The 22,552-nt window shown below is 38.4% G+C and overlaps 1 protein-coding gene across 1 annotated transcript in view; it reads right to left on the bottom strand.

The window, feature by feature from the left end:
• Positions 1–22,552, bottom strand: part of DPYD (dihydropyrimidine dehydrogenase) — a 628,457-nt gene that overhangs the window by 195,030 nt on the left and 410,875 nt on the right. Inside the window, 2 exon segments of the mRNA XM_032217710.1 lie at positions 11,311–11,394; positions 15,055–15,123. Coding sequence (XP_032073601.1) covers positions 11,311–11,394; positions 15,055–15,123 — 153 coding nt within the window.

Here is a 22,552-nt window from a genome sequence, read left to right on the forward strand (position 1 = left end):
GGAAACGGTTTTATATTAATTGATTCAACTCAGTCACAAATGTCTACACTGACTGGCAGATTCTTCCCAGGATTTCATATGCTTGAAAATCTGATGATGGAGCTGGGAATTTCTTTAATGAAAGTATATCTGTACCAATAAACTACAGACATCCTAACAGGTTCAAAGGAAACTAGATGATCTTAAGCAGATACTGACACTTTTGTCATTGGTCACATGATAAAAAGAGATGGTCTGATGCACATTTTGCAATACAATAGAAAATGCTGGTGTAAACAGTGAATAGCAATAGCAATAGCAGTTAGACTTATATACCGCTTCATAGGGCTTTCAGCCCTCTCTAAGCGGTTTACAGAGTCAGCATATTGCCCCCAACAACAATCCGGGTCCCCATTTTACCCACCTCGGAAGGATGGAAGGCTGAGTCAACCCTGAGCCGGTGAGATTTGAACAGCCGAACTGCCGAACTGCAGTCAGCTGAAGTAGCCTGCAGTGCTGCATTTAACCACTGCGCCACCTCGGCTCATATATATTACAAGGCAGTACAAGAATATTATTTTTTCTTGCATTCTAATGTCACATTCTAATAAAATGATTTCTTTTTTGAATTTGATTTATGAAAGGAACAAGACTAAAAATGTAGGAATGAAACAGATTTGGAAATAGCTGTATCAAAAAGAAGGCATGGGACTAAATGAATTATTGGTACATTCTAGTAACAGTACTATTTTTTTTCCTTACTAAAAAGCAACAGTAGGAGAGGAAATTAAAGAAAGCAACAGGGAAGAATGGAAAGCAGATGCCCAGGAGGCATAGGGAAAGAAAAGCAGTTAAGATGTTGAATTCAATAAAACTGGAATAATGATCCAGTAAAATAACATAAGGAACAAAAATATCAAAAAGCAATGGAGAAAAGGCTGAGAAATGATTCAAACAATCCTTTTTCATATTTCCTTGAAATTGGTTTATTATTTTGTTAACCCAAATTGAATTACTTTATGGATAAGCGAACACTTAAAATTAATCTAAATCAGTCTATCAAAATATATAATGATTCTGATCGTGTGGGTCATACCAGGGCTATGGATTCAGAACCCCAAAATTAGTACATATTATAGTTGCATAAACACACATATTTTCTAAGTTTATGTGAATTGGCTCAGGATTGATTTGTCCCACACACACACACACACACAATGTATTGAGTTCTTAAATGTCAGGTGCCCTTCTAACTTTTATCTAAAGGTCTCTGAGTGTTGAATTGGAACTAATAGTACTTCTTTACTTTTAGCATAAATACTTCTCAGAAGTAATTCTTACTGAGTTCAGTGGTATTTATGTTTAAGTAAGCAGCCTGTAGCTTTTCGTAGTTTGAATTCATTTTTTCTGTATGGGAACATAAAATACAGTTGCATTTCTATGGGACACCCCTTAACTTTGAGACTATTAGCATATCCATCTCCTCTCTAACACTACCCATACCATGGGTAATCCTTGAGTTGATCCTAGGGCTTACTTTGTAACTCTGTTAGAGCTGTCCATATTTAAGGTCTTTATTGTGATGATAATAAATGCCAAACTAGGCATGGTGTTAACTGCACATTCTTTTTATTAGTTTTACCATTTTCAGGGCTGTGAAAACTGGGGGAAATGTAATACTTCTCCTGCCAGGCTGAATTCAAACTGCAATAATCTCTCTTGTTTTAATTTAATAAAATCTCAGGTAGAACTGATAGTCCTTGAAATGTAACTAATGGTAATTAGGCATTTTTTATTTTTATTAAGGTGATACTATAAAAAATAAACTGTCCAAATGCCTTGAGGTAACTTAAATAGTCCAGTAGTTGTCATTTACCTAACAAATATTCTAAATGCCAGTTAATTATACCTCTGTAATGACTATAAATATAGTCTGATTTTAAGAAGCACACCTAATTCTTTCCCCCATGCCCATTATGTTGTAGGCTGTAAATGCAGGAAAGAGTTTCAAATAACTGTTGAAAAGCCCAGTATGATTAAAATAATTTATTAATGCCCTGAACCCTTTTCCAACCAGGCACCAAAATCTACTCCTGAATATTGAATATTCCCTTAAAAAAGATTGTACTCTACTTTTATTGTATTAATTCAGTTGATGATATGGAAAAACATATAGAAGAATGGGGAGATCCATGCTCCTTTCTCATCAGATATTCAAGGTTGTGAGGCAAGACCTTCAGTGAAAGATTAAGTGTGGATTAATCCCACAATTGGGATTAAACCCAACATAATACGGTTCTTTCGGTTATTCTAACACAGAACACACAGTGCTAATGTCATCATGGACAACAACATATGACAATTAAAATAACGCAACAAACAGTAGATATATGATCAGCTATGATGTCAAGTAACCTGCTTCATTCGTGGGTACGTGTATTTATTTTATAGTTGCTTTTTCAAGTGTCAGAGAGTTAATCCATGTTTCTTTTTTATTTTCTAATTTGGTGCCCTAGCATCTTTAAGAATAATAATTAGGAAATGAACTGCATGTTAAAGAGCCGAGGTGGCGCAGTGGTTAAATGCAGCACTGCAGGCTACTTCAGCTGACTGCAGTTTCTGCAGTTCGGCTGTTCAAATCTCACCGGCTCAGGGTTGACTCAGCCTTCCATCCTTCCGAGGTGGGTAAAATGAGGACCCGGATTGTTGTTAGGGCAATATGCGGACTCTGTAAACCGCTACTAGAGAGGGCTGAAAGCCCTATGAAGCGGTATATAAGTCTAACTGCTATTGCTATTGCTATTAAATGCAAAATGTTACAAAACGCAAACTAAAAAACAAGATGTAGATCTGCTGGATTTGTAATTAGATTTTGCCACTTCTTCTTAGTTTGGATCAAAGTGTGGGTGTTGTTGATAAATAGAAGGCTTCTACAGTGAGAAGGACATTCAGGTGGTAGGGGTTATTTATGGTATGATAAAGTAAGGTTAATGTACATTTTAAACATAATTATGTTAGATATGCCATATTGAGAATATGAACAGATACAAAGCCAGGTTGTGATTGAAACACCTTTGTGTCTGTCAACACTAGAAGCATTTTATAGGCAAGAAATTATAAGCAAACAAAATGACTAACTTATTATGAGATATTTAGAATTTTGTCGGGGAAACTGTAAAATCAAATTAAGAAAAAAATCCAATAAGGAAATCTGGTAATAATTGTCAATTTATAAAATTATTAGAAAGATTTAAAGAAGGCAAAATAATTTTGGACTTTGAACAATGTAAAACTGAGTTTGAAACAAGACCATGTACAAATGCCAAACATACCATTGAAGGATCCAATCTGGATGAATCATCCGGACCAGAGATTTAGTCTTCTGAGCTTTTGGCTGGAGCCCATTTTCAGGGAACTTCTATGCCACTAGAATGTGTGACAGCAGAAGTCTGAAAGATCAGAAACCTCTGGTCTCGGACACTGACCGACCCAGATTAGATCCTGCAACATTATCCTAGGATATGTATATTCACCTTCATTCATGAACATACCATTGTTAAAGTGCATAAACTTTATTGCAATTTGAAATAGAAGAAGTGAAAGAATGTATGATAAAGTGGGACAAAAATTGTTTCAAATGAAACAGGGGGGGAGACTAAGGACTTTACAGGAGGTCATAATCTTAAAGAGAATTTTATAAAACCATGTAACATTGGTATATATCCACAAGAGAAATTGTCTAGAATGTATAAAGGCACTTCAAATTTATATTGGAATTGTAAATAAAAAAAAAGAACATTTTATCCTGTCTGTGGGATGTGAAAAAAGGCGAAGAAAGTTTCGGGATCAAAATAGATAGATAAATAGATATAGATATAGATGATATAGATAGATATAGATATAGATATAGATATAGATATAGATATATAAAATACACACACACATTTAGAGGAAATGGAAGATTAATATAGATTTGAAATTGGAAGTTTTTCTTTTTTGATAAACAGTTTTGGGAAAAATGATGGAATTTGTTTTTATGCACATTGAGAACTGCAGCATAATTATGATATGCACAACTGAAAAGATTTGACTCTACCCCAATAGCGGTATGGATTGAGAGACTACTTTCAACTACTTGATTACACATAAGACATTAGTTTTTTTGCTGACTAGAACCCTTTATAGACTAGTTGCATGACACAGAAAAAAGATCTGATATATTATATGTAGTATTGATTATTAAAAAAGTGATTTACGGATAGTGAAGTAGTTGTAGCCATAGAGTAAGAGGTAAATTTTACTTACTGCGCACTTATAAATGCTGTAGAATAGTGGGAACCTGCCTCTACATTTGTGTTTCTTACTTTTGCATCTTGATTCTTCCTTTCTTTTTAGTTTGTTTCCTTTAATCTATATTAGTTTTTTTATCTTTCTTGTTAAAATAATTCAATAAAATATTTTACTGATTTTTTCCCGAGCTAGGCAGTAGAGTGGGTACATTAATTATACTGACTCTTGGCACATAAACTTCACAGGTATGTAACTTTGCCTTGTTGCTGTTAAGTTTAAAATCAGCTGATCAATTTTATTTTAACCCTTGATCTTATCTAACATAACAAATTCTTCAGTAAAAACCATTGATCTTCAGTCCTTGCTAAATATAATTATAGTTAATTCCAAAAATAGAATACTGAGAAAATCTGGACTTGTACCGAAGGAATATAATTTCATTGAAACAGACTATCATCTTGTATTGTTTCTTCATGGTTTGTGCATCTCAATCTCTCTCTTTATTAAATCTTGTATCTATAACGAGATGTGACACAAAAAGCCCAATTATTTCTAATGGTTTTTTTAGAAAGCTATTACATATGGTTTCTTTTCAAGGGCAGATTCTGGGAGGGTGGAGGAATTAAAAATATCAACCAACTGGGATTAATTTTTTCCATGTAAATTCTGTAGTAAAATTGTTGGCAGCAGATTGACTTTCAAATTTCAGATTTATAATAAACTGCTAATGTTGCAGGCTCTGATAGGAAAGAGTAAGAAAGAAAAGATGTTGTGCTACAGGTCAAGATTATATATTATATATAATCTTGACCTGTATATAAATTATATCTATCTATCTATCTATCTATCTATCTATCTATCTATCTATCCATCCATCCATCCATCCATCCATCCATCCATCCATCCATCCATCCATCCATCCACCCACCCACCCACCCACCCACCTACCTACCTACCTACCTACCTACCTACCTACCTATCTATCTTTTGTGTCACAACTCCTGGTATGCCCAACTATGGGAGGAAGCATACTGCTTCCTTTCTCTGTCTATCGGCTCATCACAAGAGAACCATCAAGACAGAAAGCCATTATTTTTACTGTTGCCTTTTGTTACATTTGTGTTGCATTTGGCTGATAAATAAATAAAGGGAGACTAGTATAGATCTATTTCAAGCTATTTAGCTCTCATCACCCAGCCATACCCTTACTGGGATTTGAACCTGTGCTGTATTACATGTTAGGCAGTTGTGTTAGCCACTAAGCCACAGGTTCTCCTCCTTTATCAGCTGAGCCAGGGAAATAGGTTGGTGTGTCAGCTGAGCCAGGGAATGTGTGTGTGTGTGTGTGTGTGGTGTGTGTGTGTATAATGCACACACATACATACACAGACACATACATACATACATACATACATACATACATATATATGAATGATATACGTACACACATTCAAGTATTAACACATACACCCTTATCGTTCTTTTGCATAACCATTTTCAAACCTGCACCAGCAGGAATAATGAATGCAAACACTGGAAGTCTCTTAGATTGTAGTCAGTAGGGAACAACTTGGCTACAAGCATTTTTACATATCTTCCAGCAACAGGAGAATCAAAGAGTCAATTGCTCAATTTTAGAGCCCAAGGCTATCCTGTGGATTTATAAGACCCCTGGAAGAAACCACAGACTAATAATACACCAAAATTATTATTCCATAAAACATGCATATATAACTTGGTAGGTTTTGCACTTCTCTCATATGGATTTTCTTTAATATTTTCATAATTCTAGTGAAACAAATCCTTATTTTACTGGCCCAAAGCACCATTTAAGGGAATCAGCCTGGTAGTAGGTTACAATTCTTATTTTAGTATGCCCCAGAACATTTCTTGATTGTTTCATTTGAATTCCCAAAGCAGTACATTCCATAGCTTGCTGTAACTTAACATTTAAATTTCATATCCCTTTCATACTTCTAACTCTCTCCCCTACATTTCCTTTCAACCTATTCCTAACCTTTCTTTCCACCAGCACGTTTTGAAGAGGTAAAAAGGGTACCTGGGCAAATTAGCTCCTAAATAATAAAGAGCATGTGTGTGTGTATGTATGTGTGTTTTATGTACAAAAGGCATTTATATAATGGGATATACCATATGTCGACATAAAGCCCCAGTGAAACATATAATAGAAATTTATTATAGGCTTGTGGGATAAGTTTGATTTGAACCTGATTAAGCACTTCAGAAAATAGATTGATTCAACTCCTACCGAAAAGAGGTGGCTTGGTTTGTGAGACAAGTTTGAAACTACTTTCGGCTATCATGGGAATTTTGAATTTTCTGTTTTTTTACAGAAGGGGATTTGATTAGCAGGCACAATAAATATTCCGATGGGAAGAAGCCTGCCCACATTCATAGAAATAGAAATCTAAAATTCAAAATAAGGAATTTTTGGAGCTAGACTGCTTGATTATTACAAAAAGGAAAGTGCCTATAGAGCTTGGTAGTTTTGGAAAGAATTAAACTGTATAGGCATTGTGGCCTTTTCATGCAATAAATCATACAAAATTTGAGACAAAAAACTAAAGAGGTATTCATGCAAAGGAGAAAATATAGTCATTATCCCTATTTCTATTTTTTTGGTTCCCAATGTCTAAGAAACCTGACAAATTACAGAAGGGTAGGGGAAAATCTTTGGAGATAGGTCATTTAAATTCTAATTGTTAAAATAGGAAAGTGCCGTAATTTCTGGGTTTAGCTATAAACAAGGACTTTGGAGAGCACCATGACTTCAAGAACCATTCTGTTCCAGGGGAATGTTATGGGTTCCCGCGATCATAATTGGAATTACCGGTCCTCGGTCATACTAATAAAACTCGAGGACGGTAGAAATTGGAGAAGGCACATAGAACAACTCCGTAGCCGTTTGGCTAACTCCGCGCTTAGACAACCAAATATAACTCCTGCACAAACAGAAAGAAGCAACAGGAAAATAACAGTCCTTCCAAACCCAAGGAAAGCCCGAGAATATCAGAAGACTTCTCTGACTTCAATGCAGGCCAACAGTGAGCTCCAAGCGAGTCAACATCAGAAGTTCCAGACACGACCTGGGAAAAGTTCCAGGAGGTTCCACCAGGCGGGTATACAGGAGCAACAGGTCCGTCCAACTTGTGCGAAGAAAACACCAAGACTGATTTGAGCAGGTCAGGCAGAGTGATGCAAAAGCCCGCCTACCTGCGTGACTACGTCACTAGTTAGATTGTTCCATCCTAGAGGGAGGGGTATTAGATATCCCCCCCCCCCGCTGACAGACTGAAAGAGGTTTCCACCAAGGTCCTCTGTTCTGGCGGGAACAGAAGTTGAATCTCATTGGTTAAGAGGTCTGACAGATCCCTTTAAAAGGGGATGCTGCCCGACCATTCTCCAGCCGGATGTTTACTTGACTTGCAATAAAAACCTGCTGTTACTGAAGCCTTTTGTGCCTCCTAACACATTCTAACACATTCTTTTTGAATAGATTTGTTAGTCACTTGAATTCTTCTTCTTTGTTCCTCTGCTCTCCAATCTGACCTTATATGGGAAAATGAAACCCAGATGCTGGTGCCTTTGCAGATACTACTGCCACTAAGTTTATCTATTGTCCCTATGTTTAGAAGGGATGTTAAAGAAAACTAGAATATATCCACAGTCTGTTTTTGCAGTTTTGTTCTGATATCCTTAAATTTTCTATTGTAAGATTGTCTTCATATTTGCACTTCTGTTCTGGTCCCCTTAACTTGCAGACTATGTAACACAACCTTGGTCTAAAATTGTAAACCAAGAGTGTTGTCTGCTTGTCTTGTCTTTTAGTGCACATAGGACAGTGTGGCTCCCAAAGTAATAACAGCCCTTAATCTCTGTTCCCTTCAGAATTGAATAAAATAACTGCAGATCCCCACCCACTCTTTCACCATGTTTCTATACACATTCTATTTACGTTTCTGGAAATTCCCAGGAAAAAATGAATGAATGATATCATAGAGTTCTGAAAGATTGTGCTAAGGACAGTAGTGGTAAGGCCATTTGAAAATATGTTTAGTTCTTCGATCCTCTATTCAGACATCCATATGATCAAAAGTGGTAGAGCAATAATCATAAACAAGACCTTCTAAATGAGAACACAGCAGTGTATCAACCAACCTATATACAGAAGTGGAGGATGCAGCAAAGCTGATGTTACTATTTTTCCAAGTTTAAGTTTAGTTTAACATTTGCTGCCACTACCGCAAATTGTATCTTTAGAATTTGTTCCTCGTAGCCCGGTATGTTTCAGCTATAAAAGGAAAAAAACTACATTTTCTTATTTACTCAAGGTCCAGCTAATGCAAAACAATTTAAATATTATTTAGCAATAATGTTAGCAATTATGCTGTATGTAAAATACACATAGAGTGTTTCTGTTTAAGTATACAACAGCAGTACTTTCTGCTTATTTACAGAGAGATAATTGATTTGTTGTAAGAACTAACAAAAAGAGAGTTCTTCTCTTCTTTAACAATTGTTGATTATTATATCCGCTAATTATCTCCTCTTTCTTCCTTCCCCTTCTTTTTCACTGTTCAGTTGTCCACTGTTTTTGTCCTCATGTCCCTCCCCTTGGTCTCTTAACCTCGTCATGCCTGCTTTATGAGGACATATTTGTTTCTCCAGTTTCTTTTTATCATAGAAGGCTTAGTGGTATTATGTCAAACAGCACTATAGACTTCCATTGAATGAAACCAGAGGTATGAAGAAATACCAAAAACATACAAAAACCAAGGCTAGGATAACTCCATGCATATTGAGCAAATACTTCAGGAAGGAGAGGGCTAAAGAATATGATGACAGATGCTGTAATGTCCTGGTTTTAGATGGGGGAAAAAAAAATCTGAAATTCAACATTTTGAGTTGTGCGATGGGGATTAGCAAAGGCAAGAAATCTCTTACAGAAAAATGACTGTCTCAACGGGTGCAGAAATATAACTGAAGATCTCAGAGGAGAACATTATCAGTTCTAAGAGGGAAAAAATGGTTGTTTTAAAATCATTTGAGAAAATGCCAAGTGAGACAGGAAATAGCTACATTATGTATGGGGAAAAAATATGGGAGGGCAGTTTTTTAAAAAATATGTCTCAATGTGTACCTTTTGGAGCACCCTCAAGTTCCAAAGCAGGCCTGTTGTATGTTGCAATCATTTTATTGCTTATTCATAAAATTATTTGGCTTTCTATGTACATTCCATAAATATCCTGGAATCTGTGCAGCTTTTGTCCAATATATTTTCCTGGTTGAATATTACAAGAAATATAATATACATCTGGTAAGCACCAGTTGGAAAAGGCTGATTTAGGCCAAAGCAGAACCTCCAGATTTAATGTAGCATCAGATAATTTGGTTGTGGGAATAAAGACAGCAACAGCACTATGTAAAAGAAAATAAGCATCTTTGGAAGTGCAGGAAAAAAATTACACACACACACAGACACAAATACACTATGTTGCATACAGATTTAACCAGATCTATGAAATGCAACAAATTGTTGCTTTATATGTGGATTAAGTTTAATTTTTTTAGCAGAATATGTAAGCTAAGTCCACCTGAAACACTTAAAGCAATCCATGCAAAACGCTGAACTCTTTGATGCTATAGTCTCTTCATCTAAGAAAAATTAAAATCAGATGTTGTAGTGAGAGGAGAGAGAGAGAGAGAGGAGAGAGAGAGAGAGAGAGAGAGAGAAGAGAGGGATGGAGGGAGAGGGAGAGGGAGAGGGGGAGAGGAGAGGGAGAGGAACGAACTCCCCCGTGGAACGAACTCCCCATGGAGATTCGTACCCTCACCACCCTCCAGGCCTTCCACACAGCCCTTAAAACCTGGCTGTTCCAACAGGCTGGGGCTAAAGACTTCCAGCCCCACTCCGAATGGTATGATTGTTGTGTTTTTAGTAGTGTATGGTCTTTTTGTTCTGTAATTTGTTTGTTTTCCCCTCCCTTGAATTGTGAGCCGCCCTGAGTCCCCTCAGGGAAAAGGGCGGCATACAAATAAAGCAAATTCCAACTCCAATTCCAGAGAGGGAGAGGGAGGGAGGGAGGGAGGGAGGGAGGGAATGGGGGAATTTCTGTTTTTTGCTGAATCTTCCCTGTAAACAAATTATGTGCCTTTAGAAATGGTTATGGTTTTCTTAACTCTGTATTCACTTTATAGATTCACTTTATAGTATTGGTTCCTTAAATATAGATCCCTGTTTATTTCTTTAGATATAAGCGGGTGTTTTAATTTTGTTAAGCTTACTAATTGAACCCTTTCTTATGAAGTATCCAATTACAATATTTCGTCTTTCTCCTAATTCCTAACATTTCCCATATGTTGAGTTCCTTTTAAAAGCAAAGCTGGGCACTGGAAGCAACTAAAAAAATATACTTTCCTCTATTTCAACTAATTGGGTTTATAACATTCAGGGAATTTGGACCAAGGTCTTCCATTATCACTCCATGGGAGAGAAACTTGTGTTGTTCTACCTGGACATATACATGACTGCACTTTAGGAATTGAAATGACAAAACCAATGGCTTAGAAGAGGTCACCCAAGTCCATTCTGTGTTCCCACACAGATTCCTCATCACTTCTTAGTGTAGTTTCAACTAACCATAAAATGCCACGAGTGCAGCTAACCTTCTGTAAAATGCCCATAAGCATCATTTTGCTTGTATGGTTCTTCCCCAGAGAGAGAAGTCGGCATTAAGAATGTATAAAGTACAATTCTGTCTGAGTATTTTGGAAACTATTTGTTATGATATTGCTTCCTGTCAAGCGCATAATGCAATTTGTCTTCCATAAAAATAAACACCATGTGTAATCTTAGACGCTTGTCACTTCCTCCATTTTTGGCACTAAATATTTAAAGAGGAAGAGACCAGGGAATTCCAAGATAGTAATCCACTCCTTGTGTTCTAGCCTTGAGCTAGAACTATCAATGAAATGTTGCTGTATAGCAACAGAGAAATGAAAGTGACTAAAACATCCTACCTGCCCACAAGCCAGTCCCATGCCTCTTTCTCCCATGCCATGCGGGCATGATAAATTCAACTCCAGGGCATCAGCTCCAGAAACCTACATGATACACAGGGGAAAAAAAAGGGGGGGGGATTATCAAATATTAACTTCCAAATGCTTGAACCTTTAGTGAAGGCAATTTTCCAAATGACAATCTGATATGTAACTCACAGCACATGCAATATTTTCTCCCCTACATCAATATTTACTAATTTCACAGAAAATATTTCAGAGCAACAGAAAATCAAATAAAAAACAAAGGGAATATCTAAAGCAGTGGTAGTCAACCTAGTCCCTACCGCCAGTGGTGGGTTCAAAAATTGTTTGAACCTACTCTGTGGGTGTGGCCTCCTTTGTGGGAATGGCTTGCCGCCCATGTGACCGGATGGAAGTGGCTTGCCGCCAATGTGATGTAATATGTAATATGATGTAAACTTGTTTTTAAAAGGCATCTTGGTTTGCGTTAAAACAACTTTACACACGCAATGTTCTGATTGCAACCAAAAACGCAGTAGTCATCCTTACCTTTTCACCGAGGCACTGAGTTTTATAACAATGAGCATGATAGTGTAGAATAATCATATCCAAGGACCAGTGGTGGGTTTCAAAAAAGTTTGGAACCTCTTCTGTAGGTGTGGCCTGCTTTCCGGGTCCACTGGTGTAACCTCTTCTAACCGGTTCGGTAGATTTGACGAACCGGTTCTACCAAATAGGTGCGAACTGGTAGGAACCCACCTCTGGCTGTAACTCTGCTTTATAAATTTATAAAGTAAAGTTACTTCACCACTTTATAAATCACCATTACTGTGGAACCGGTGGGCGGTTAGAAAATTTTACTACTAATAGAGACTACAAAGTGGGCGGCAGGCATAAAAACGTTGACTACCCTGCTCTAGATTATCCAGTCATGTGGTAGGAAGTCAACTGCCCTCTTATAATCAATCCAAGCTACGTCAAGTGATCTTCCTTCTCTTGCAGTTTTCCAAAATCATTTTGTCAATTGGGAGCTGATCTTTTGTTCCTCTGCAATTTGGGAAATATTTGTCTAAATGCTGTTGGATTGCATTTGGCTTCCACACCAATTAGCAATCCAAATTTTGTTGGTATGCAATTTATTTGCCTGTAGTTGCCTGGTGCTGCTCCTTTTGTCGGATCTTTCATAATCAGGTAGGTTAGCCTGAGTATCAGTTTCACCTCCTTGCCGTTGGTTGTTAAGCTGATTGGCAATGAATTGGTGAGACTAGAGAGATGTTTCATCAAGAACATGCAGTTTTTCTTCTTGTTAGTGCCAATGAATTCTTGATCTTTCCGTGCCTTTTTTGTCATAATTTTAGGATTGCCCCATAACTGCACTGTTCTTCTTCATGAAGTATTGACTGATTTTGTTTGTTTTCAAGCTTTATATTTGTGACAGATAAACCACCTTTTCTTCCAGAGTCCTACAATTGCTGGCCCTGGTTGAACAGCCAACAGTTCTGAGTCTTATAGCTATTTGTCACCCAGGAACTCCAATACTTGGCGTAGTCCTGACTCTTTGATGATCAATCCAAACATTCTTAGCACAGAACGTGTATATATGAATGCATATGTGTCAGCCTCTGTTTTGCTGCTTGCTTTTCGGCTGCCATTGAAACGGGGAGGGAGGGCATGGTATTTGGGTGAGGGAAATAATCTGTACAGGAGGACTGTTAATTGGGAGTTGTTCTCACCATTCGTTTGCGCATGTGGAAGGAGGGGAGTTTCCCGCCAAGGTGGCACAGTGGTTAAATGCAGCACTGCAGGTACTTCACTGACTGCACTTCTGCAGTTCGGCTGTTCAAATCTCACCGGCTCAGGGTTGACTCAGCCTTCCAGCCTTCCGAGGTGGGTAAAATGAGGACCCGGATTGTTGTTGGGGGCAATATGCTGACTCTGTAAACCGCTTAGAGAGGGCTGAGAGCCCTATGAAGCGGTATATAAGTCTAACTGCTATTGCTATTGCTATACCAACCTGATGATGCTTTTGAAGATGTCCTCCCACTGACCGCTGTGTGATATACGATTGGACTATGGACTGGGGTACCATTCCTGGGTTAATGCGTTCGTGCCGTTTACTCAGATCCAGCTTTGCTTAGTTCTCATTACTTATAATCAGTAAAAGTACACTTAATTCTGCAAATGGAGTTGAGTGGTTTCTTTCTTGGTTATTAAGTGAAGGTAGCGTGACATTATTGTTGTGTAGTATGTATATATACAACATGTGTTTATGTATTATATACGTGAGAGTATAGTATGTGTGTGTTGTATTCACCTCCCTGTTCTCTGTTTGTATTGATGATTATGTGCTATTAAGTTGGCGGTAAACTCTCAGTGACTATATAATTTTATATTAACCTTTTTAACTATTATAATTTTATAGTGTGTCTTAATAATGTTATTTGTACACCAGCATAAAAAGATGCATTAAATATTGTAATTTTACTAAATAAACAAATAAGACATTAGCTTAACTAATAGCAACTGTGAATGCTTATCTTGGATTGTCTGCACGAGAGTCTTCTCAAAAGCAATGGTAAACTCCAAAAATGATTTAAGATGAAGTATTTTGTCCTAACTCTACCCAATCTTACATGCTTATTCTGACTTACAAACCAGGATGTTTGATTTAAAAAAAAAAACACATCTGACAAAATTGGAACTTGATTTGCAATTTGTACATCTGAGTGACAGAAATGATTCTTGCCTGCTGTATAGTGATGGTTCAAAAATTCCAAAGAGACCAAACATGGAAAATGCTGTCCATAATTTTCTTAAAGCCTTTTCTCTCCTCTTGAACGTCTTAACCTATGCATGTGCTGTTGTTATTTTTGTTCTCCAATTCTGTGACAAGTTGACCTTTTGTATATATAGGTTGGGCTCCTGTGGAGACCAAGACTGACTTCCCTCTAGAGTTTATGTACCTGGAAGGTCACAAGAACTTGACAGTGAAATGTTTAACATTTTTTAAAATGTTCTTTTTATAGGCCCATAATATAGGAGGCAATAGTGACAGTTTGTAAAACTACGATGGTTTTCTTGCTTCTAGGATACTGGATAGGTCAGGGTACACAGAACACAATTATATATTAAAAGCACAATCAAATTTCACTTTCTAAATTTACAGATACCAAATATTGATGTGTGTGTGTGTGTGTGTGTGTGTGTGTATTTAAACTATAGAAAAACCAACAAAGTGCTATTATGTACAGTAACTTTATGTGGCATTTTTTCTCCTCCTTTATTGTAAATCTGTATTAGAACCAGAACAGCATTAAATGAGCCTTTTATACTTTAAATATTCAAGAGTTTTATATTCAAAATTTCTTCCACTGCTGTCAAACTGGAGTGCCTGAAGGCAAGGTAAGATCAAGTTAGGTTCTCAAAGGTAGAATTAAATTTTATCAAGGCATCCGTCATAATATGCATGTTGCTTAAAATGCAAATAAAAAAGGCATAGAAATTCAAAGGCTACAGCATTTTCAGGTAAGCATGCAAAGTCCAGGGGACCATTTCTATGGAATAGATTCATTTAATTTACATTTCTATCATTTTAATGAAAACACAGAACAAACAAGCAATCACAGATACATTTTAAACCCTCGTTTTTCATTTGAATTTCTTCTTTTACACAATTACAGAGAAGGGGGAAGAAAGAAAGAGGAAGAGGGAGAAAAAGAAGGCATATTAGTAAGTCATTACCTCAGCCATTTTTGAAAGCTCAGTCCAATCATTCTTATTATAACTGCACATGATGCTGGCAATGACAATCTGAAAAGATAAGTATGGAATTCAGTTGTCTAGATAATAAACTAAAGAGGAAAATCTGTTTGAAAATCTTCTGTCTCTATTGTTTAACTACAATTGCAATTTTCTGCTATGCGTATCTATTGGAGAACAAGTCCTATTAAATTCAATTGATCTTAGTTTCAGGTAAATGTATAAAATGGATTACATCAAATCTCTTTTAATATGCATTTCTAAAATAATTTGAAGAAAGTACACGGAAGGTACATGAGAAACTGTCAGGGATATAATTGAGAATTGAATGGACAATATACTCTTAAACTGAATACAGGTATTTTGAAATCTACATTAAAAGAAAATGACAAATGGAAAACTTTAAATGTCTTTCAGTCCTACTGATTAAAACTTCATCCATTCATAGAAGCCTCGTGGGCACAATGTCCATCTCAGGTACTGGATGTACGGAATAGCTATTAGATATAACTGGATAGCTGTGATATGAGTGTGTCAAATAACTGTGAACAAATATGAGATTCCTAGAAGAATGTAGTAACCCTAACATGAAAGAAATATATTGACAACAATAGATCCAAAGACAGTGCCGTGACTTGACAGATAATAGATTAACTCTGATAGAAAGCAGCTGCTCTAGCAGTAGCAACTACAAGTGGAAGGATGTAGGCTAGTAACAGCTGTGGAAATGATAAAATGCGTCCATAGAAAAAATAAACAGGGATGCAGAAGACAATGGATAATCATTGCACTGTAGTTTCTCACGAAAAGTCACTAGTGAGTAAAAACAATTATCACCATAACAGAAAACTAAAGAATTGATTGTCTCCAAGCTTTGAGAGACAATTTTAAATGAGTAAGCATATCCTGATAGGTGAAGTCTCTGCAATCCAGAGTCATTTTTTTGGTGTATACAGCTGTGCAATTTCCAAACTGAGATTTAGAGGTTTTGCATGTAAAAGTTTTGCACACAAAATCTTGGGTTCAAAAGTTTCCTTCCTTCAGACAGTGAATAGCTATTTGCCCCAATAGGTAACATTTGTGTGTATGATTTTTTTTGCAATGTTTTTTTGTAATATTAATAGACGCCCCGATCAACTGATTCTCTGGCTGTTATATACAAAGGACATAGGGCTACTCATGGCCCAGGTTCAAGTTTTTTTACACATTCCTGTTGTGGCCCAGGAGGAGCCGTTGGAGCTGCCACCAGACTCCGACAGCGAAGGGCCCTATGAGTCAGCTTAGGAGGATGTGGAGGACTCTGGACGGGGTTCTGACTCCAAGCAGGGCACAGAGAGGCTGGTTGGCCACCAGGAGGCACCTGAGCCTTGGACCAGTGGGGAGGAGACAAGGGAGAGTGAGACAGAAGCCAGTAGTGAATTGTTCCTGGATGCACTGCATTGAAGAGCTAATAGCGTCAGGAACAATTACGCAATTACAGAAGGTAATTGCATTCAGCTGGTGGTCATTAGGCTCCTCTCCAGACTATAAAAGCTACTTGTGTACACATCCCTCTTTGCAGAAGTCAACGCAGGATTGAATGTCGGAGGACATTACTGTGAGCTTGGCAGGTTGGATTGCTGCCAAGCCTTATCTGTATTATTGCTGCCTGAGTTTGTCTGAGTTGCTGTCAAGGTCCTTATCTGTTTGTTATGCTTGGCTTTCAGCCACCGAGGTTTTGGTTTCTTGCTATAAAGTACATTCCAGTTAAGCTTGTCTTGGCAGTCGTTACTGGATGGAGGAGGGGATCAGAACACATCCCCATAACACCTGATAGTGTTTAGGTGCATTTGTACATGCATTCAAACTGAGAGCCAGGAAGCCTAAGCACCATTTTAGTATTAGCTTGTGCTGTTGGAAGAGCTATACTTAACAGCTACTCAACTGTCCATTACGCAATATGCAATTTATCTTCACATTAGAACTCTTAATATCTAGCCAACATATTGTGAATTCTTTTATAATTATTATTTTGTAGAGCAAACTTACCACATAGCAAAAATAGCATGTGGGTGACTGATCAATTTTATGTCGACAAATGTGTAATTCTATATCTGGCGATTCTGATACTTAGGCCACATTAGACTGAGAATCTGATTGAAACCTGTAGCATAAAAAACTTGGGAGAAGGATTTTGATTAGAAATAACATGACAAAGTATGTAGGCTGGCAATCAGTTTTTGAGAAAATGGAATGTTAAAATAAAGAGATGGTGAAAAATTCCTTAGATTTTGGATGCTTTCATTAATTAATGGTTTTACTTTATTAATTTATTATCCTGACTTGCCAAGAATTCTGTTTTTTCCTTGAATCATCCTCTATTTTTTTCAGAAATATATACTGTCATACTTTCTCTGAAGAGTATAATCAAAGTAACTCTTTTTACTTAAAAAAATCCCTTGCATGGATATGTGGCATATTTATTTTCCAATGGCTGGATTCCAGACATTCCTATATACTGTATAACTGCCCATGTGTAAACACTATAGTTGAGGAAATAAACGAAGATTTGTCTTTGATTAATGTTTACCTGCTATCCAATTCATTGAAAATTATTTTCTGAACTGATTAAAGAAGTAATGCATCTGAAGGAATCGGATTTACTCTTTGTAGTAAAACGCGAGTCCCACATGCTTCTCCTGTAATTATCAGGATTTTTCTCTATGCACAATTTTCATGTCCATGTCCTTATTCATTAATCTATTGTTTGAATGCATGTTTCTTGCAAATATTATATTTGATAAAAGTTTTAAAGTCCTGTAAAAGTCGAGGTATATTAGCTCAGTGTTCTCAATCAATTTAGAAATTCTACAAGATACTTTTTTGTTCTGACCTCCTCCTCGTCCAGGTACGAATGCCGAGACAAGCTTAACTGGAATTTCACAGCACTTTATTAGCAAGAAACCAAAACCTCGGTGGCTGAAAGCCAAGCATAACAAACAGATAAGAACCTTGGCAGCAACTCAGACTTCGACAGATAACAGCTTCTCCAGCGTTAGGAATGACGTTGAATCCTGCAAAACCAGGCTCCTCCCAGTCTCTCTTTAATACTATCTTGAGAGAAGCCTAATTACAATCACCTGGGTCCAATTATCTTTGGTAACTGCGTAGCTGCTCTCTACATCGATCTGCCCAGCGTTGCTGGGCATCCAGGAACAACTCCCTTGTCTCCTCCCCACTGGTCCAAGGCAACAAGCGCCTCCTGGTGGCCAACCAGCCTCTCTGCGCCCTGCTGGAATCGGAACCCTGTCCAGGGTCCTCCACATCCTCCAGAGCCGACTCATCGGGCCCCTCGCTGTCGGAGTCTGTGGCAGCTCCAATGGCTCCTCCTGGGCCACAGCACTTTTCTCAGTAAACAGAAGGTTTATTTGGAGCCTCCACATGAGTAAAAGTAATGTAGTTGAGTGTGACATAGCATTTTTAGTTTAGAAACATGACTAAAGTGCAAGGAGTTCTATTCACATTCCCTTCTACCTGCTGTGTTTTGCATCCTTTTCTCCTATTATAAGAAAATAGTTAGAAGATAGCAGCCACTGTTCAGAACCCTTATTTAAATCTTGCGTCTTCTGCTTATTTTGTTTTGTGATGGTGTTTTAGAAGGTGGCCTATGTCCATCTACTTTCCTGCTAAACAACCTGTGATCCTGCAGCACACTCTTGAAAAGAAGAAAGCTTCTTTCTACTTAAATAATTTTGTGGAGCCTCCCAGAGTAGGTTGGAACCTACTCTGTGGTGTGGCCTCCTTTGTGGAGTGGCTTGCCACCATGTGACCGGATGGGAGTGGCTTGCCGCCCATGTGACGGATATGAAATGATGAATTAGTACTTAGGTCGCTCCAAGTAGCTATTCAGAAACTCTGGCATTGAAGGATGCAAGTCTTAAAGCTGTCAAGTTACAAGATCCTTGCCAGTGATGGGTTTTCAAAAAATTTTGGAACCTCTTCTGTAGGTGTGGCCTGCTTTCCGGGTCCTCTGGTGGAACCTCTTGAGTGCATGTTTGTGTTCTTTTAACTTGCTTTGTCTTTGTATTTTAAATTTTTTTAGTATTTTAAAACTGTTTTTATGTAAGCTGCCCGGAGGTCCTTCGGGGATTGGGCGGCATACAAATTCATTAAATCTGAATCTTGAAATCTTCTAACCGGTTTGGTAGATTTGACGAACCGGTTCTACCGAATAGGTGCAAACTGATAGTAACCCACCTCTGCTCCAGGGCTATGTACCTTCTCCCTTGCTGATAGGTAGATAGAAATATAGACAGACATGACAGGAATGAATCCTGCAGGCCTACTGTGCATTTGAAATCATAAGACAGAATTAAATTCAGTTAAGCATAAGTATTGAAAAGGGGCAGGACACTAAATCTATCCTTCATCTTGGATGTTTTTGTTTAGCAATAGCAATAGCAATAGCAGTTAGACTTATACACCACTTCATAGGGCTTTCAGCACTCTCGAAGCGGTTTACAGAATCAGCATATCACCCCCACAGTCTGGGTCCTCATTTCACCCACCTCGGAAGGATGGAAGGCTGAGTCAACCTTGAGCCGGTGAGATTAGAACCGCTGAACTGCAGATAACAGTCAGCTGAAGTGGCCTGCAGTACTGCACCCTGACCACTGCGCCATCTCAGCTCTCTATGCATTAATGTTCCTCCTAAGTCTATAAATGTTTATGCATTTAAAAATCTCCCCCACAAACAGCTTAGGCCCCTGATGACAAACCAAAGGTGGCACGCGGAGCCATATCTGCCGGCACATGAGCTGTCAGTTCCAGCGCACATGCATGTGCCAACCAGCTGATTTTCGACATTCTGGAAGGCCGGGGGAGACCGTTTCCGCCCTCCCCAGGCATCAGAAAGTCTCTGGAGCCTGGGGAGGGCAAAAAACAGGCCCAACGGGCCATCCGGAAGTTCCCGTTGGGCCCGTTTTTCACCCTCCCCAGGCTCCGGAGGCTTTTCTGGAGCCCGGGGAGGGCAAAACGGCCTCCTCCGACCCCCGGAAGCCTTCTGTAAGCTCAGCTGGAGGCGAGTAGTGCGGTGCGTGTAGGGGAGTGTGTGTGTTTGTGTGTGCATGTGCATGCACTAATGCACACACGCCATCGCATTTTTGGCACCAACAACAAAAAGGTTAGCCATCACTGGCTTAGGCTATCACAGAAGTACACAATTATGTCACAATAAAAGTAAATATTCAGATGATAAGAAGGGGCTATCAAACTCGTGTCATCACGGTAGCGTCATGTGACATATCATGACTTTTTCCCCCTTCACTAAACCAAGCGTGGGTGTGAACCATTGTGTAACACATCCAGCCCGTGTTTGACACTGCAAGTTTGACACTTCCTGATATAGAATTTTTTAGGGCGAGAGGTTGCAGGAAGTTTTCAAGTATCCAACTGTTCAGTGGTGGGTTGCCAATTTTTTAGTACCAGTTCGGGCACGCTTCTGTGCGCATGTGACTGGCGGGTGGGTGGAGCCTTCCACCGCTGTTACCGGTTTGGCCGATCCGGGCCAAAGTGGGAGCAATCCACCTCTGCAACTGTTGCACCCCAGCATTTGTGAAAGACGCAGTACTAATATATATTTCACCCATTACCCTCCCTTTTTGTTGGAACAAATTGTGATTTCACTGAAATGTACTATAACTTTATCTGACAGCAACAATAGCCCATGTCTTTATAGCTTCATAATAGCTCAATGAGGGTTAGGCTGTGTTTTATCAAAATTATTTCAAGATCTGATTTAAATCTTCCCTGTGGGAAAGTACTGATTGACAATTCTGTCCAAAAGTCTTTATTTTAAATGAGGGAATGCAAGAAGAAAAGAAAAAATGACTAATTGGATTACTGCCATATGTATGATTAGGAGTGGTTAATCTTAACAGAGCTTGACTGGAAATGTAATGTTAGGCATTCTTTTTCATTTATTTTTAAGAGATATTCAGAACTATTTATGCTATTTAATACCAATTGATGCACTTAAACATGTTTAGGTCCAAATTAGTCAATATCAAAAATCCATTTGAGTAAAAACAGGTTGGATTAGCGCGACTGGGTTATAATTATTAAAACATAACACATTTTCAGATTCCCTTCCCTGCAATTATACTGAGTCAAAGTTAATGTGCTTCCGAAACTTAGTTGAATCTCCTAAAGTCCTTCAGTACATTTTAAAATATGCTGATGTTCACAGTCTCTTCACACTGCCACCATACTATGAATCATATTTTAAGAATCCGGCTATATTTTGAGATAGAAAACCTATTCTGAAAATTGTAACACTGAATTAATATGTAACAGGAACATCTTAGACCTCATTGCCTTTTGTTCTTTAAATATCTCACCTCTGTCATCTTGAACAGCTCATCAATCCACTCATCCATGACATACTCACTCTTCTCCTTCATCTTGACCTGTGCACTATTCTGTCCTATATTTGTCTTGCAATTCATCTTTTTTCATTCTCTTGATCAAACCATCTCAACATATTTCTTTTGTACTGACCACTCACTTTTCTATTCACTCCAGTCATTCAGCATCCATTAAGTTTAGATCTTATCTCTTTTCTTTTACCATATGTACTTTTTAAGACCGCCACATCAGTGGTGAGTTTCAAAAATTGTTCGAACCTACTCTGTGGGTGTGGCCTCCTTTGTGGGAGTGGCTTGCCGCCCATGTGACCAGATGGGAGTGGCTTGCCGCCCATGTGACCGGATATGAAGATGCCGACAACACTTTTCAGAACCACCTTAAATTACCTCACACACAGCACTGCATGCATAAGAATATGATGTCAACTTGTTTTTTAAAAGGCATCTTTGGTTTGCGTTAAAACAACTTCAACACACACAATGTTCTGATTGCACACAAACGCAGTAGTCATCCTTACCTTTCACAGAGGCACTGGGTTTTATAAATAGGAGCATGATAATGTAGAATAATCATATCCAAGGACCAGTGGTGGGTTTCAAAAATTTTGGAACCTCTTTTGTAGGTGTGGCCTGCTTTCCAGGTCCATTGGGTAGAACCTTCTGCGCCACACCTACTACACTCAAATAATTTTTACTTTTCTCCTAAGATGCCCAATTCTCACTTCCATATAATGATGCGGATAGAAATTCTTATACATATACTCTTATACACATTCAACTTCACCTCTAATAACAAATAGCAATAGCACTTAGACTTAATACAGTGCTCTCTCTAAGCTAGTGGTTCTCAACCTATGGGTCATGACCCCTTGAGGGTCGAACAACCTTTTCACAGGGGTCGCCAAGGAGCCTCCCACGGAGAGGCTGGCGAAAAGCCGGCCCGAAGATAAGGAGCGGCTCAGGTTCTTTGTGTGGTGGAAGGAGAGGTGCCAGAAGACTGACGGGCTTCCCAGGAGGCCGGTCTAGCCGGCCTCCCATGCGGGCATTTTTCAGTGACTGTTCCAGTCCGGGAGCTT

The sequence above is a fragment of the Thamnophis elegans genome, chromosome 5, assembly GCF_009769535.1.
Source record: "Thamnophis elegans isolate rThaEle1 chromosome 5, rThaEle1.pri, whole genome shotgun sequence".
Taxonomy (NCBI): Eukaryota; Metazoa; Chordata; class Lepidosauria; order Squamata; family Colubridae; genus Thamnophis; species Thamnophis elegans.